This window comes from Rhea pennata, chromosome 13 (genome assembly GCF_028389875.1).
Source record: "Rhea pennata isolate bPtePen1 chromosome 13, bPtePen1.pri, whole genome shotgun sequence".
Classification (NCBI taxonomy): Eukaryota; Metazoa; Chordata; class Aves; order Rheiformes; family Rheidae; genus Rhea; species Rhea pennata.
The window spans coordinates 20,478,033-20,496,828 of record NC_084675.1 but is presented as its reverse complement, the minus strand read 5'-3'; the positions used below and the strand labels follow the sequence as shown (position 1 = coordinate 20,496,828).

Here is an 18,796-nt window from a genome sequence, read left to right as displayed (position 1 = left end):
AGTTGAGATAGTCCAACACCCAAACAGAATAGGATTCCTAAATTCAATTTCAGTGAATGGCTTCTTGGCATAGGACTTAAACTTGGCTGATGCTCTCAATACAACCAAGCCATTTTTATTCAGTAACATAACCAGGATTTATGACCTTCCAAAACATGCTGAATCATAACTTAATTATGTTTTAGGAGACATCTGTGATGTACTCATGGGAAAAAAGAAACTCAACTAGAGACTTACAAGTAATACTAATCCAACCCCAGTTTCAACATATAACAACACATTCTTCTTCATTTATCAACTTTTTTAACCAAGGTACTGTAGGCCTAGCACTTTTTTCAGAGCAAAGGAAAGTGCTACTTTTTAACTGGGGAACAGGAGCCAAAATTAAATAAAATAATTATTACACTATCTTAATGGAACTGCTTTACTAAAAAATTAAGTATTCACATAGGGAAACAATGTGCCTATGCAACTGTTACTTCAAAACTGAAAAAAAGGACATGAAAAATTTACTAACATCTAATCCAGAAACTAATCCTAGTCATTTGGGCATGAAAAAAACAGAAATTCATTTGATTTTATGAACCTTTACATAGCAGTGCTTTATACCTGCAAACAAAGTGAATTAACAGTTTGTGTTATAAATGAAGACTGAGAAAAACACCGTTTCAAAAGAGAGGTATCAGGCTATACAACTGATGAAAATACCTAAAGAAGTCTACCTTCCTATTCTCTACCTCTTAAATCAACCCAGCTTCTCAATAAATAGATTTCTGGAGACTGCACATCCAGTACCTCTGCTAGGAAGAACAGAAGTCCTACCATTTTTTTAAGGCATAACTTCCTACTGAAGTGAAAAGGAATAGAGACATCCCATCATTTAGAGAGTATAATAATGTCTACCAAAAAAAAAAAAATGCAGAGGGAAGAAAAGCCATTGCATGGCCAAAATACAGCACAAACTCCAAGACTGCTGTCCACACTATCTTACAGACCAATAAATTGGACTGACTGGCACTTTAAAGATTAGTTATCTCTATGTAAGAACACATTTGATTTTAGCTGTGAAACAAACACCACTGCACCATTTTACATCAGTTCACATTTAAAAGTTTTCCTGCAACCAAAATGCCTAAGTATGAAATTAGTACACATTTTTAAACAATACAGAGCTAGGATTTTACAAAAGCAATATAATCTTCCAAAAAATAATCCCATTAGCAGTTTGCGCTTTTAGGAGTCTAGCTTATATGCTCTAAACTATCCCAAGTAATTTTAAAAGTCACAAAGTTTTTTTTCAAACTGTCAAACAAAGAGCAAAAAAATGGCAGGAGTCAAGCAGAAGTTTGATTAATTTTTTACACTGCTTTTATATAAGTTACTACTGATCAACATCAAATTTACCCCACTCTCTAAGTAAAGTCTAAAACATGCAGTAGAAATACACCAGCACACGATAAATTTGGACAAAGCAGTTTCAGGCTATTTCAATTCTAATTTTAGTAATTTGGTTGTGCATCTACATAAAAGACATAAATCAGAGCTACATCAAATTATAATTCCTTTAACAGTCAAAGTGTAATCTGCCCTAGCTAGCAACCCTGCTTTCTTCCTGACTAAATGTATGTCAATCTATAAACATGCAGGTAGTTTGATAGCAGTTTGAAGGCCCAGTGACAGACTGGGACTTCACTGTACAAGCTTGGAATGAAAAGTAGTTTCCAGATACTGACTGCTTTGAGGCAGCCCTAGTATGTGCAAGGGATTATGATCTGCTAACGGGCTACATAAGGCAGTAGAGGCAAACTGCTCCTCAGGCTGACCATTACCAGCAGCAGCAGCCTCTTATCTTTATGGTAACTACAACTGTATAAACACTCTAACAAAATATAAGCACAATTACTATGACAGCATGTACGAAAAGACAGCTGAATTGGCCCAGGCTTGCACATAAATAACTTGTCTTACGTTTAAGTCCATTTAAGTCCATATAATTTTTCAAAATCTACCTGTTAATGATTATGTTTTAGGAGATAAAAATTTTAAATATTACTGAAAATGTTCTACATAAAATAATAATAATAATAATAATAGTAATAATCAGTTTGCAATGAGGAGGAATTTTGAGAAGATACTGCACTAGGCATCTTTCCTCCACATTAACTATGGCTACTCTCCATACAAATTGGATACAAATTCAGCGTCTTGACAGAATAATAAAGTAAAAATGACATATACTATGTTAATTAATCAGAGGAATGCTATTTCTTCAGAAACACTACATTTTTGAATAATGCAATATCACAATCCAAGGCAACTGAAAGTAGAGCAGTTAGCAAAATCCATGAATATTACCATTAATAATACATAAACTAAATATGCATGGCAACCTGCAACCACAAAGTATTACAAAATATTACCAATGAAAAGCAAGATTTAATTATTTCAAAATCCTCATAAATTTCTTTTTAAGGCAAAAATTAAGATTTTTTTCTCCAAGCAAAAATAGTATTCAATTACCTATCTTAAAGTTAATCTATAACCCTAGACAAACAACAAAAGCATGTTTCAAAAATATGCTAAATATTTAGCAGGTGAGAATATAAGTGGTAACCCACAAAGTGAGGCAAGAGTAATATTTAAAGGAGTCCAGGGTTTCACCAATACTGGATGTGGAAGAAAAGGTCTAAGAGGATGTTGGAGGGAAATTTTAAAAATTTTCTATCACAATGTTGCCCCTAGACTTACTTTTACAAATACGTAATCCCTAAGAGGCTTAATTTCAAGTCAAACCTGACCTCCCTTCTCCTTCTCAAATCATCTCTGCAACCTACATATACGCTTTCTGTTCCAACTATGGGGAAGGAATCATAGAATCAGTAAGGTTGGACCTCTGGAGATCACCTAGTCCAACCTCTCTCATTTCTGAGTGACTATTTTACATTGCATTTTTCCTGCTACTCTGCAGATTATTCAACTCTGCACAGTAATAATCAATTTTGTACTACGTGTATTCAAGGAACCCATCAGAAACCTCAAAGTGAAAAGACTAGTTAGCTTATTTCCGTCATAGATTAAGAGCAACGTTAAAATTAACTCATACAATAAATTTCAACTATCTTCCATTTGCAGGTCTATAAGAACAGCAAATGGAAGTAAATACTCTTATCTGCAGGGAGAACAGGCTTTGAGGGATTCTTTTTTTTTTTTTTTTGGGGGGGGGGGGGGGGGGGAATCAACAACATCCTACCTCTACTACTTTTCAGTTCTTCTTGTCAGTGTTTCCAAACCTCTCACTGACAATGGAAAAGAAAGAGTAAAAAAAAAAATTAAAATAAAAAAAATAAAAAAAAATACAATACACTGATGGAGTTATTTCATTTTGCAATTCACAACTCGAACTCAATTTAATCTTTTATCAGAGATAGAATGTTATTAGATATATTGAAATATATAGTGTTATTAAATATATTGAAATAAACATGATTTTAACTAAGTAATCTCACATCAACATATTAAGATTCCTTTCCTCCACTGCATAATCATAGATTGAGTTTTTTTCCCCATTTAGTATCTTTCATATTGAGCTTGTTTTAATAAACAACCACTTCCAAAAGAAAATGTTCCTCAAATGTTGTTTAGTCTCTTTTTTTCATTCCAGTTTCCAGATACACAAACTGTTATCTTTGGGGAATTTTCAAATATGAATACCTTCTTGCAGATGCTCCCATCTGAGATCAAGATGAAAATAAACAATGCTTAAATAAGATAAAAATGAGATAGCATGAAGTAGGATGGTATACAACAGATAACAGAAACTCTCCTTTCAATAGACTAACAACATTTGACACAAATGACAAATCAAACAAAAATTAAATATACTCTGTGCAATTCTAAAATGATGTCTCCTTTCACATGAAACTGGTTACAGCATGGGTGTTCCAGCTTTTTAATTAAACTTTCTTATGTTATCCATATTCCAGATTTGTTTGCCATATTTGTATCTACCAAAACGTTGCTTGTCCTGGGATTAGATTCAAAACATTCTGGTAAGCTTTGGAGAGCACACATACACACACACAAAATTACTGCTAAATTGCTGAAAAGATTTAAAAGAATCAGGTACAACTGCAGTATAGATCTCATTCCTATTTGACTAAAGAGAGCACAAAGACACATACGCCCTCTTCTCACAGAGATACTTAAATTCTGAGACTGTGATATTGCAAATTTTACATTTGCAGATAATTTGTACAATATATTTTTCCTCTAATAGAAGTTAAGAATATGGAATGAAGGAAATTATTGAAGATCATATCAAGGAAAGGATTTTCAGCTTGCATTTTCAAGATTCATCAGTGAGCCAGGTGCCACTTATTTTAGAGCATGGTAGACAGGGTTGCATCCAGGCAGGCCTTGAACATCTCCACAGAAGGAGACTCCACAACCTCTCTGGGCAACCTGTGCCAGTGCTCTGTCACTCTCATAGTGAAGAAATTCCCCCTCACGTTCAGGTGGACCTCCAAGCTCTATTCACATCGACTGTTTTTTGCTGTGTGCTCCTCATCCACTTATAGAATAAATGCAAATATTACTCCATTGCCTGAAATGAAATCACCACTGGTATTCCAGTCTAGCAACATGAAAGCTCTTCTGGAGGAATGCAAGAAGGAGGAACATATGTTATAGTGCCGCTTGTCCTAGAAAAAACAAATAGTAAAAACAGTGCTCATGCATCATCATTTTGGCATCATCTATGCTTGGAGAGAGCTAGAAAAATGAAATGTCAACTGCTGCTTTCAAGCAGCATTAATGTGGCTTTTATCTAATAACAAACAGCTCCAGATCTTCCAGCCAAATTAGTTTAAACTGCAAATACTCTCACTTCAACTGCTTTATCACAAATGAGTTAAAAACAGCTTTTACTTAAAGGTAGCAATAAAGAGTTCAATTGTATCAAAACAGAAGGCCTATCAGTCAAAACTACTTCACATGTAAACTGAAGTCATGAAATAGTTTATGCACACCATAAGCTATACAGCCTTGCTCACTCAGCTGCTTCTCCAAAGTGTACTTACTTACTCCCAAAGCTGTCAAGATAACCTAGAGTAGAGGAGGAAAATGAACCATTCAGACAGAAGTCTGATACTGTGGAGAAACTGGCAAGGAAATCAAGGGTGCACGTGTATGAGCATACTTGGCATTTATTAGCAGAGATAATGCTCTTTAATAATTAGTCATCCCAGGAGCAAATAAGGTGTTTCTGTCTCATCCTTTACTTCTTTCTCACACTTTGCTGAAGTTTGTCATCTTGATCTTCTTGGAAGGAAGTCAAGTCACCCTTGCCTCAGGTTCTCCTTCCTCTTGAGGCTGAAACCCATGAGGTCTTAGTATATGTATTATTAACTAATTTGATACAAAGCTTCCTGAACTTTCAAGTCCCAAGAAATTCTTCACTAAGACATTTGTAAAAAGTCATAGATAGGATGGCAAGTTGGAATGAAAACAGGTCCGTATTTTTTCAACAATGAATTTTCAAGGAAAGGCCTGTAACTAGAAGATCTGAATAGCACTGGCCATCCTTATTACTGTGGAGTCTGTGATACAGTTGCATTTCAGGAGAACTGATTTCTGAAAAAAAATTCTATGTTGAGAGTAACTTTAAATTACACCTCTGTATTTATGGAAGAATACAGTTTATTTTTGTAAGTAAAAATTTGGCAATGATGAAGCTCTGGACAAATGAATAAGCTGCAACCTGAGGTTGGAGGGGTTGTTTAACAATTGAAAATGCAACAAATTGTGAGCAAACTGTTAGTAAAGCTTATAGTCCTTAATGACTAGACTGGAGCTTCTACATAGTGTCCGGAGAAAAATCCAAGCTAGGTAAAGTAGGCCAAACGTAGTCCACAAGTCAGTACAACTTTGCCTCCTCACCATTCAAACAATTAAAGGCTTGAAACTTAGTGCTTGACTTGTCTTTTACTTTCTTCCAATTTAGTGTTTCTTGGATAATACAGAATTCTTATAGCTGAAGAAAGTGTTTTCCACACACACATTTTACTTGAATTAATCTGAGTGGTATTTATTCCTTTATGAAAAAATCTCAAAAGCTTATTTTGCTATCAGAGGAAAAAATGGATCATTGCCTAGTATGAAAGCATGAGTAGGTTGCATCCACACAGCTAATGGAAAGATTGGTTTAATGAACAAATGTCATCTGCAGCTTGACATTAGCATGAGTGCACATAATGTGGATCAGAACTGTTTACCATAAAGCTTGTAATCAAAAATTCATAAAAGAAGCAGCAATCTATTTTTCCCCCTAGATTGACTACTGGTTGTCCTCTTCCATTAAAATAATTTCCATCACTTTAATTGTATATTTAAAGAAAGATCAATACCCCAATCAATAATCATGCAAAAATCTGCCAAAACATCAGCTAATTTCTTACACCAAAACCAATTCTATTTATGTGCTCTTTTCATTCCGTATCAAAAATTAGGTGCTTGTTGGAGCTCTTCCCTTTCAAAAAAATAGCAGCTGGCACAAAATTCAACTATCGTGAAGAAGCTTATCTATAAAGTGCTGATTATAGTTAGTGGAGGGCGGGAAGGAGGGGTGGAACAGAAGGATAAAAACCTACCTATCACCTTTCACGGGCACTACTGCATTTATGAGAATTCACTGTACCTTCTTCTGCCACAAAAAGGCTCTCCCATCATCTGGTCCCTAAAATGACACTACCTCAGGGATAGTATCAGCTACACTTGCTCTATTCTTTTCAAAGAGAAGAGAGCATCTTCCCTGGAGCTTCCACTGGAACCGAAGGGAGCAGCATTCCTTCACGTGTTATGCAAATGACTGGTGATTTGGGGACTCTGGCAGAAATGCATGGTAAGTACCTTCTAAATAGTAAGCAAGAGGGAAGATGACAACTAAGTGTCAGAGCTGATTACATCAAATTTCTTAGCTTCTCAGAGAGTAAAAGAGGGAATTTGATACCTTTACACCACCATTTCCATCAAGTACAAGCTCATAGAACATCTGCCAGTGTTCCAGAGAAGTAACTTTTTCCAATCTACTTTCATGTAACCTGTTAAATAACAATGAAAGCCAAACACAAAATACGTTCCTACTAAATTTTACAAGTGGGCAATCATTGCAATTATTAAAGGAAAAAATAAACACTTACAAATGGGCATATAGGTCCTTCCTCAATTGTGAATTCGAGAAGAATCATGAGTAAAACTGCTATCACTAAGACTCCAACTCTTTCAGAGATTTGAAAAAAATACCAGTTCCAAGCTTTTGACTAACAGAGTTGAGCAGATAAATTTAGTTCAGAGTTCTGCCTGCACTGAACGAGTTACTGAGGTGAAAGTACAAATCTTAAACTTCTATAATGAAAAACAAAAATAACGAACACCTGATTTTTTCTGATTTACTATAGTATGATAAGTACTGAGGAGAGAAAAACCCTAACATGAAGTAAATTGAGAATGTAGCCAGTTTTACTACTATTTTATTACAGGTAAGGCAGGCAAAATAATCTCTTACCAATTTTGCCCAGTATTTCCCATTGGAAAAACCTGTGTGTTAGCTATTTCTATCTTCACCAGACTAAAATCATCAGTGCTGCAAACTTTTCTGCCAGATACTTACAGTAGATCAAACTTTTAAGAAGGCTCTAGTAAAATTCGTTCTGCAAGTAGAGAACACATTTTTAAATCCAAATTGCACACACAAATCATAAGTCTTCTGAAGTTCACAGAATCTTTATTTATCACGTATTTTAGCAACTAAGGTTTGAAAGGACTTGCCTTCAAGGAGCTTCTTTCAATTCCTTCAGGTGGAAGAGTATATGTGCTATCCCTTCAGAGTGACAAGTCATGTTCTATCACACACACAGTTTCTAAAAATTAAGGAACCAGTACGTCTCTATACCAGCAAGTCATGATACTCAGGGCTAACAGAGGGGAGGGGAGAGAGGAGGGGAAAAAAGGGCGGAAAAATAAAAGAAAAAAAAAAGCAAGCTGCTTTCCTGGCAGGAGCTTCCACTAGCAAGCTTCAGAGATCCTTGGCAGTGCCCTGACAACAGAAAGCCTTTCTTTTTCTGTGCTTAATATACATGCAGCTACCTCTGAGGCAATTGTTAACTTTCAAATCCAGAATTTTAAAAAGTAAGACTAGCATACAGACTTGGACAAGGCTATAAAAAGGGAGGGCAAGGGGAGCTCTAGGAAGAAAAATTGCAACAAGAGTTTTTGAAGAGTTTTGAAGAGTTTTTTAGAACAAAAACTGCCCTGAGTTTTAATAAATTAAACACAGTTGAACTAAGCACCCTTTTAAGTGGTCTAGGAATACGGATTACAACCAGTTGAAAGACAAGAAACAAGCTTTAGATGAACAGAAGACCAAAGATCAAAAGTTATGGGTGGAGACAGCACAGAACAAGAAACGGGAAGAGATGCTCTACTCCTGTCAGAACACTCTTCTCTCCAAAAACTGAATGATCATCTCAAATTTTGGAATCATATTTCTGTACATTGTCAAGTCTCTCTGAAACAAATTACAACCGTATGCATCTCAACTCCTTTTATTAAAACTCCCTTCTCTTATGAATTGTTCCATGACCTTAAATAGAAGATTTCCATGCCCTTTCCATGTAGATAAAGATTCTAATGTTGGAGCTGCTACATGTGAGTTTCAGAATGGCATCCCATTATTTAAGATGAGGAAACTACACGGAGGAGGAAAAAAAAAAAAAAAAAAAAAAAAACTAAAAACAAGTACTCAAAAGCAAAGCTCACAAAAATTAAGACTGATTGTATCTTTATCTGATAAAAACTCTTTTATGTATGCTTGATGCATTCTTTGCTTATTTCCACAACACACACATTCCCAGAGACTTACAGACCTGTCCTGGGGATGATTCCACAGTGGGTAGTAAAGCAGGTTGCTGACCCAGTTTGTCAAGTAAGTTGAAAAATACACTGTAAGATTAGGAACAGTGTGAAAAGAATGGAAAAAAATCTGAATAACTGTAGCTAAGTCTCATGGAAAACTGAAATTTATCCCTAATAGTACCAAAGACAGAGAAGTCACCCACACAATGCTTTTCACAAGCAATTACTCACCGTAGGATTTAAGATAGCTAAAATTAGGTGAGGGAAAAATTAGCTATCTGGTCTCCATCCTGACAAGGAATACAGATTAGCACCTTAAGAAGGTAATTTAGCCCACCTATTGATGACTGATGCGCCTATTATGGGGGCCTAATTTAACATTCAACCCTAAACTTCAGAAGGGCTGAATGCTCAGAATTACAGCTGAATGAGACTTAACCCAGAAAGTTCTGTTATTCTGAATGTTCTGCAAAGTCCTATCAAAAGAGCATTGGCCACTTTTCCTCCTGCTGGATTCACAATCCCATCTTTTCTCTTGTGCCATTTTTGGTACACACTGAACGGATCAGTGATTTTCCCAATTAATCTGACAATAAACTCATGCACTTTTATTGGTGGAGAAGGCAAGGAGGTAAGCAACAGGTGCAAGTGGTCAGGAGCAAAGGAGACTGTGGAGTCATGATCTTCCAAAGATGTGTTATAATCTCATAAAAACCCAGCAAACGAAGAAACTGCAATCTCAAGAAAAAAGCATAGTAATTGGTAAATGACTTAGGGGAAACAAGAAAAAAAGAAATGCAACTATAACCGCATACATAACGGCAACTCTCCTACATTTTAAGCTCTGTAACTGTTATAGGAATTCCAAAAACCTTCCACTACTTCACCATGCAACAAACATCTATGCTATATGTCCTCCTGCCAGACAGAAAACTGAAGTCACTATCTATTGTTTTGATTCTGAATATACATACGCAGCTGTCCATCTGCTCAACAATTCTGACAGTACTACGTGATAAAAGGCAGGTGGAAACCTGAGATAACTGGACACTACCCATGACAAGAACTTTATATTTTGAAGTGATATTTCTGTATATATATACACGCACATATAGTATGTGTGTGTATATATTATATATATATATATGTATGTATGTATGTGTGTGTGTGTGCGCGCGCGCGTGTGTGTGTTGTCTTTTTAACTTATATACACCAAATGAAGTTTCTGCCAGTTCCTCCTGGGACAGTTTTACAGCTTAAGGTATCTGCAAGACAATTTTATGAAGACACGAATGCATTCACAAATGAATACACTGCTGCAACTAAAATACAGAGAATAAATACTAATTAAAGACCCAGGGCTTCTTTTTTTTTTTTTTAATGGCAGTATTAAAAATTGGATCTGAATGTGACAGTAGGTTCACTGTACAATAACGATACTGTAGCTAAAGTTAAAGCTAAGTTTTTAGGAAGCTCATCTCAAATGAGTATGCCCTGACAGCAATGCTACTTCACGTCTTTCCTTATAGATTTTCTGTCAGTATTCTAATGTGACTATATGTTGCCTTTTGTTCCAAATCCAGAAAAAAGATTCTTACGAACCATCAAAAAAAATTGGTAAAAACAATCACAATCACTTATACTGTTGTTATTCGAAAAACAGCCATTAAGACAGACAGAAAATACTGTATGAACTAGTATTCCAGTACCGATATCTGTCATTATCAGATATTGCAACTTTTTGCTGCTCTGAAAACACTGACGCATTGTACTCTCATACTTGGCAGCTGACCTTCAGAGATAGCACAATAAGCTGTTGTGCATTAATTACAGATTCTTCTTTAAAAAAAGCTGTCATAAAATAAATAATTTTGAAGCACAAACATAAACAAAATTTGGTATGTAAAGCAAAACATTGTAACACACTTTGGCTCTTGGCTGAGCCCTCAATTTTTAGGCCAGAGAAAATGTTTAAAAAATAAATAAATAATAGAAAAAAAACAGAATAAATGTAAAGTCATACTACCATGCAAATATTGTACAGGCAGGTAAGCACACACAGTCAAGAGCTGCTAATCTCAGTGAGGAATTCCTGTTAGCCCACTGCAATTTCTGATCACAGTACCTACCATTACTAACAGTAGCACAAAGAAAAGCAAACGCGTACATGCTCACCCTAATACATTCCTCCAGTAGTAAATGTTGACAAGAACTCTGGGAAATTTCTACTTTAAGAAGGCAATTACATCAAATCAGAAAACCCACAGCAGCCTTTGTGACAATTATTAGTACTTAAGCTAATGGATGTTTATTGCCTTTAACCTCCCTGATTAAGGAAACTGACTCTTTGGCAACATTCAGAACTGAAACACCATAAGCCAGCAGCAAGTATTTAAAGTCCTTTTGACAGGCAGCAACAAGAGTGACCACCACAATCCAAATCTGCTTTTGAACAGAAGTTCAAAAAACTGCGAGTGCAAACTTGTTGACACGAGCAAATTTAACAGTTCTCCTGCCCTAAAAGCTGACGATTCTGCTGTGCTTACATTTTCTGTTGCTTGCAATTCCAGGATGATAATTTTATATATCTAATTCTTGCTTACTATGAAAGCACATTAACAGCATAATCCCTTATCTGTTGTCTCAAGTTCTGCTATGGAAGTTTCACTGTGTGCAATTCACGGAAGCTTAAACTACTTGTTAAGGGATAACAGCCTATGATAGTGGCCAAGGCAGACAACACTGAACTGGTAAGCTAATACTGTAGTATTACAGCTCTTAGTTGAGAAAAAGAAAAAATTGGAAAGAAGTCATAGGTAACTAATTTAGGTAATTCTCAATATTTCATTTTTATCAATTAATAACAATACTCCACAGAATAAAACTTCAAATAGTGTCAGTTTTGGATTTGTATCCCGAAGACAACAGAAAAGTACAGCAAGTGAGGTTTTTGGTGCTTTGCAGACATCACAGCAGTATTTCTTACCTTCTTTGGTAACCACTAGCTATTATTAGAGACCATATGATTTAATGGCCAGACTGAAGAGGCTGCAACTCAAGAGAACTGGATTCTTCCAGCATTTCAATTCTAACTTGTGCTGAACATACCTCTTTCTCTCTACGGTTTATTTTCCTTTCCTTTTGTTGCATCTGCCCATATTGTAAGTCGAAAAAAACATATTATGTTCATGTATAACATCAATTTTAATCAAATCCTCTACCAACTAGCACGGCACAAAAATATTATTTGAATATCGGTCTATTTTTTTCCTTTAAACTAAACAATTGAACTTCTTTACTTTTCCTCTTCATCCATCTAAATGCTTTCAGGAAGAATCAAAGGGATTATCAATAACTTGGCTCTACTGTCCCTTTTTGCTGTCACAGTCCAGTTTCATTCACTCCCATCTGGTAAAGAAGGTAAGTTCTGTGTTCGTTTTTCTCTTTAAGGCTTATGCTGAGCCAGATCAAAGGGGTGGCACATGCAACAATGCCTCTTCATCAGAAAACCGGGAGTGGAAAAATCTGTGGTTTGATAACATATACATAATTTGAAGTCTTGATAAATTCATATAACAAAAGTCAACACATCTGGAAAACCTATTCTTGTCATCTGGTAACCTGGTAATCCTGTCTGCATTTTGGGAGGCTTCAATGCTAATAAAACTGGCTATCTTAAATCAACTTCAAAAAAAATTTTTTTCCCTTACACAGTGTAAAGAGAAAATTATTTATATGTTCCCGTAGAGATAGATATGCGCATATGGCAAAGCTGTTAAATCATCATGAAAAGAGGAATATTTCCTTGATAGTGTAAGGATCACCACCACTGGTTATACATTGCTACACTACTTGCAAAATAATCCCACTCAAACAAGATAAAATGCTTTCATGACAAATGCCTTCACTTTCTTTGCATGAAGGATACTAACCTGTAACTTTCATAGGAAAAATGAGGCAGGATATTTGTGAACTACTACTGTAAACTCTAAACGTTGTATGAAAAAACTTGCCCATTGCACTAAGGGAATACAGCATTGCTATTTCTGCTAGTATGTTCAGTTTAGTTCAAACAAAAAAAAATACCAAAAAAATGTCTTTCATACACATAATTCTTTGAGGAATTTTTTTAAGTTGATTCTTTCACATGACCTTTAGAGAGATGTTCTATATAGTTTCTTACAGATATGGTATTTCACTTCTTCCTGCTCAAAGCTGATCCCAATCCCTTTATCAAAATAAGAGAGTTACAGAACTCTATGATTTTCCAGTTGGTATTAACATTACATTCAATGAAAGTTGTTCCACATCCCTTTCTTTCTTAGATTATAAAATTCCAAGGCAAACCGTATAAAATGCTTCTTTTAGAACTCTCACATATGAGGACAGGAATTCACACGATACTATGAACAGCAACGTTCCCAAAACCATGCTTGAACATTTATTTTAGTTTCTACTGTGGCAATTCTTGTAACTATCAGAAGATCAACATCTCTTTCTCAGTTTTAAGTTAAGCATATGTTTTTTTTTTTTTTGGGGGGGGGGGGGAGGTGTATGCTTTAAATAAGCCTAACACAATCACTATGTCCGGACTACTGTGATTTAAAGTACCTCCCATCTAACTACAAAAAATAGACCTTGCAGCATGCACTGAAGACTTTATGGTGTCAAATAAGGGGGGGATGTATTTAAAATATTAGGGACACCTGCAATTAAATCAAGTATTAAGAGACAAGTAAAAAATTAAAGAGAATAACATACTTTAAAGTTCTGCTCTCCTGGGGAATTAATGGATGTAGTCTCTTGAACTCTAATCTTGAAAAAATCTTTACAGTTTTTTAAAAATAATCTACGGAAGAAATACAGTAAAAAGTTCATTTTTATTGTGAACATTGCTTATTATAAGTAGCCTTAACTCATAAATTACAGTTTTGTAAAACAAAAATAGGGCTTATAATCCCAATTCTAAAATATCAGATTATTCCATTAGAGTATTCATATATATGCCCAGATACATCTACACACACACACTTTTTCCATCATGAAGCGTAATCTTTTGTTCCATAATCCTGAGTTGTATGTTTAACGATCATACCTAAAATACTTCTATTAAAAAGAAAAAACGCAGTTCTAGCATGTTTAATTCTTTGGAAATGAACATCTACATTGCTGAAATGGCATTAGAGTGACAAATGACTATAATCCAATGGCCCAAGGCCAGCAAGTTCTATTACAACAGATTTGTCTGTTTTGTACGACACAGCATGTTGCATACATATCAATAAACAGAAACTGAACAGCCTAGTTTACCTATAAGCAGAACTCCACTTTAACTTTACAAATATTTTAATAGCTACAGTAATGGCAACAGCAGTGTGTCTAAGCAACTGCCTACAAAAACCAGACTTATTAATATGTAAATGGCTGAATCCATTCTAAAAAAGTCTCTGAGCCAATACTATAGTCTAAAATTCACAGAATAGCAGTGACTCAGAAAAACTGTAGAGTTTTTACTCTATTATTTGCACGTTGGCACACAAATAAGTACTATGTCAATTTTCTCAGACTTCCTTTTTAAAACAACCAGCCCACATTCACACTACCCTGTGCAGACTTACCATTCACATTTTAGAAACGATCCCTTCTGGCCACCCAAACTTGCAGCTACTTTTGCTGCCCGAGAACACAGAAGCCCAGAAAAGCTACTCTCTGCGAGGGCAAGAGCTCTAGCAGAAGGACCAAACCAAGCAATTATGAGCAAAGAATGAGGGATTCTAAGAGAAAAAGAAAACAGAACTGGGGGGGGGGGGGGTCCACTTTCTTTACTCCCTTAAAACACAAAAGAATGACCAAGCAGGACAGGCCATCACAGTATGATGATGCACTTCAACACCTCTCTCCAAACCCATCCAATGGTACTGCTTGTCCAGAGCAACTTTTCATTTTGTGCTTGGGGTGCCCCCTGCAACTAACACATCGTTTTTACTGCATTCCAGGGACTTGACAGAAAACAAAACAAAACAAAACAAAAAACACACACTGCCCTCTCTGCAACTACTTGATCCTGCCTGTAACAACATTATCATGTTAGAAACATACGCATACGTGCAAGTAAGGTAACAAAAGAAATTCATCTAGCTGAGTAAGAACCACTTTTTAGGATTATTTTTGAGGCAGATAAATTCCTAAGCAAGGTTACTGACAAAACTTAGGCAATACAACATAAAAGCAACACAGGAATAAGTGCCTAGAGACTGTTTTACTCTAGAAAGAGCACTGGCTTAAAGGAACATCAAACTACTCCCGTAACAGGGAGCAACACTCCAAGCCAGCCATAAAAGAGGTAGTTTGCAGTGCAGTATTTCAAGGAGTCAAATTGCATGCTGTATTCTGAGTTCCAGTTATTCTGGTTGTCAGGCCAGATACTGGCTAGGGTAAGGATGAGCAGCTTACAAGTTTGATCAGCTTCTTCCAAATAGCAACTCTACTGGTTTTTACTTCAGGTTATTTGGGGGCAATATAGCATATTTAGAATGGTACTAGATTAATTTGAAACCAGACTAAGAGTTAAAGAACAAAGCAAGCATAAATGATTCATTCTGTGTTGGTATCCTTTTTTTGTTTAACTTGTTTTCACAAGATTTATAAATGAAGTGTAATTCATTCCATTAAAAATGGTAAGTCACTGGGACAACTCTTCAAGACATTCCTATAGAGTCCTACTATTTCAAAACACAGAAATATTTGTTTAAAAATCTTTTTTTAAAAAGAGGAAGATTTAACGTCTTCTTTGATAAACGATTTCAGATATATCTAGTGTTAAATCAGCTCAGTATCTGTAGTGTTACACGGAACAGTAGTGATAGAACAGGTTTACTTCCAGTTTGCTTTAAGAAAAAAGCATCTTACAGATTTTAAATATACTCAGAACACACCCAGAAGTCCAAAAGTGACAGCAACACTTAAGAATCTGATTAAATGATTATGAAATAGCTGCATGAAATACAGACTTATAAATGATCAGCATATAAAAACTGTAATAATGTATACTGATATACCTTTTGAATAGCTGGCAATCCAAAATTAATCCTCCTTTCAAAATATCCAATATGGGCACGTTTCATGGTCCACTTGTTAAGAGTATGCAAGTCAGTTTATGGACTACTTCTGCACACCACTTCATGAATCCATTAATTGGCAGTAGCCTGATGGCACATTTTATGATATTTAGAAGAGCATGATTTTCTAGAAGACTTTTCCCCTACGTGACAAAAAATGTCTCAATTATGGCAAACTAAGTACTTCTGCCTAGGACTCCACATGATGACAAGAACATAACTAAATAATGTTATTTAGTCATGTGCTTAAAATATGACTTATCAAAATTCTCTCTGAAACTCTTCTACTAATCTTCAACACTGTCATCCTAAAATTAAAAGGAAATACCTATATGCTGTCATCCTAAAATTAAAAGGAAATAACCTATATGCTGTCATCCTAAAATTAAAAGGAAATACCTACATGCAAAACTACATCCCTAAACTTATTTTCATGTCCTCTGTCCCCAAAGTACAAAACATCGTTACCTTATTTCAGCATTACAGTGCTGTGTTGCTCTAGAATGCGTGCTCATATAAATACAAAGCACCATTTAAATAAACGGTTTATAATATACTAGAGGAAAAAAAACTCACCAAGAGGCTGTGTTTAATGACATGAAGACAGCATTAGCTGAAAAAAGAATCTTACAGATCTGTTTGCTGAATTATACATAAATTTAAGCAGCAATCCTCAAGAGACCTAAATATCTACCTTTACTTACAGAGTGGTTTGATCTACAGTACAATACTGACAGCAAGTAACTACAAAGGACCAGATCCAAAGACTTTCACTTGACAAAAAACAAGAACTAGGCGAAGAAAAAAGATGAATCTGCAGTCTCGTTTTAATTATGGGTATGCACTGTTTCAACGTAAGTACAGCAACTTAATTAAGTACAGACACAAAAATGCCCTTTATTGTTTTAAATTAAAAAATAAAACGTAATGAAAGCCCCACAGTTTTATCAAACTGGCTACATGCGCTCCTGTCTAGTATTTTGCTCTCTAATACTCAAGAGAAGGAGAAAGCAGAGAGTGAAACAGCTCCTGAGTTGGACACAATTTCCTCCACACTGCCTTTTGATATACACTGCATTCTAATTACCATTCATTAGGTCAGTCAACCAATGTACTAGAACTAGAGTGAGATTTCTCCACTGTGAAAGAAAGTTTAAGAATACAAAGTTCTATAATCACAGCCTTGCACATTAAAATTTAACAAACCTCAGAAACCATAACTGTTCTCAGAACATCTACCGCAAAAAAAAACTTTAAAAAAATCAATCTTGATAAGAAATGTCATGACAGTTTTCACCAATTGCAAACTTCTCTTTAAAGCAAAAAGTCAGTACCACTAGCATACAATTTTAATGTATGAATACCTTTGTCAACCTTTAGAAAAAATAAAGAGGCTAATATATTATCACATTAGAAATACTTAAAATTTTAATAAAGATTCCCCCCCTCAAAAAAGAAGTGCTATTCTTTAGTAGAACTGCACTTAACATGATTTAAGTTTTCTAAACTTCACTACTCTCTAAAGAATAAAGTTTTACGAAGTTTTGCAAATGCACACCCCAATGCAACATTTATATTGCCAGAAATTTTTGCTTTAAAGTTTTCTTTCCTTGGGGGAGGGGAGGGAAGACCCTTGACCCATTCGACCATTTGCTTTGTTTTAAGCATAAACTAGAGTAGACCCAAGCATCGAGCTTTTGACTTTCCAAGAAAAGCTAGTCTGCCTGCAGATTTTGTTACTCCATGTGTAATTCTTCTGGCTGGTTTGGTTAGTGGGAGACGGCGGAACTGCACACCCATTCCCACGCATTACGATCTTGCGGCACTTCGCACCCCAATGCATCGAGGTTTACGGTGTGTTTGGGGGGGGGGGGGAGGAGGATTAATTTACAAATCTCCTTATTTCTTTCCCTTTATAGAACCTCCCCTGCCGCTCTCCTCGCCAACCTCCCCCCCGAAAAAAGCCCGACCTACCGAGTGGCTCCCCATCCCTCCCCGCTCCGCAACGCCTCGGATGGGGGAGCAGCACCGACCGCATCCCGTAAAGGGCAGCGGCAGGCGGCCCCCGCGCCGCGCCGCACCCGGCCCGGGCCCCGCGCCCGCCGCGCCGCCCGCCCCGAGGCGCCTCAATGAGGCTGCAGAATCGCCCGGGGCCTAGTCCCGGCCACCACGCTCCCCCCTCCGGCGAGCCGCGCCGCGGGGCCCGGCCGCCCTGCCCAAGCAGGCAGCGCCCCCCGCTCCCCCCCCGGCCCGGCAGCGCGGGCCCGGCCCCCACCTGGGCGCTGTTCACGGCCATGGCGCCCCGCCTCACTAGGGAGCTCGGCGTCTCGCAAGCGCCTCACGCTGCTGCCCCCGCCGCCGCCATCTTCTCTCTCGCACGCACCAGCCGGGCGGGCAGGCGGCGAGCACTGCGCCTGCGCACAGCCCCGCCGGCGAGGGGAGGGGAGGGGCGGCGCTCCTCTGCGCCTGCGCGCGCGCCCGCCGGCGGCGGCGGGAGGCGGTGGCACCGGCGCCGCGCAGGCGCAGTGCCGGCCCCGCCGGGGGCGGGGCGGGCTGGGGAAGGGGCCCGGCGGCGGGGGGTGGCGGGCGCCGTCGGGCGGGCCGGGCCGAGGTCGGGGCCGAACTGCTCTGGGCGGGAAGGGGAGGGCGGGCCAGGCTGCCCGGGAGCCCCGACGTGGGCGAGGCAGCCAAAAAGCTTCATCTTCGGCCCCAGGGCTCTGCCACGAGGCGGGCGGCCATTGCCCGCCAACGGCGCGCGGGGCCGCCTC

General features: G+C 37.6%; 1 protein-coding gene across 1 annotated transcript in view; it reads right to left on the bottom strand.

Moving 5' to 3' along the window:
• Positions 1-18,421, bottom strand: part of USP10 (ubiquitin specific peptidase 10) — a 54,263-nt gene extending 35,842 nt beyond the window's left edge. Inside the window, exon 1 of the mRNA XM_062586696.1 lies at positions 18,304-18,421. Coding sequence (XP_062442680.1) covers positions 18,304-18,324 — 21 coding nt within the window. The 5' untranslated portion in view covers positions 18,325-18,421. The remainder of the gene's footprint in view (positions 1-18,303) is intronic.
• Between the last annotated feature and the right edge of the window lie 375 nt (positions 18,422-18,796).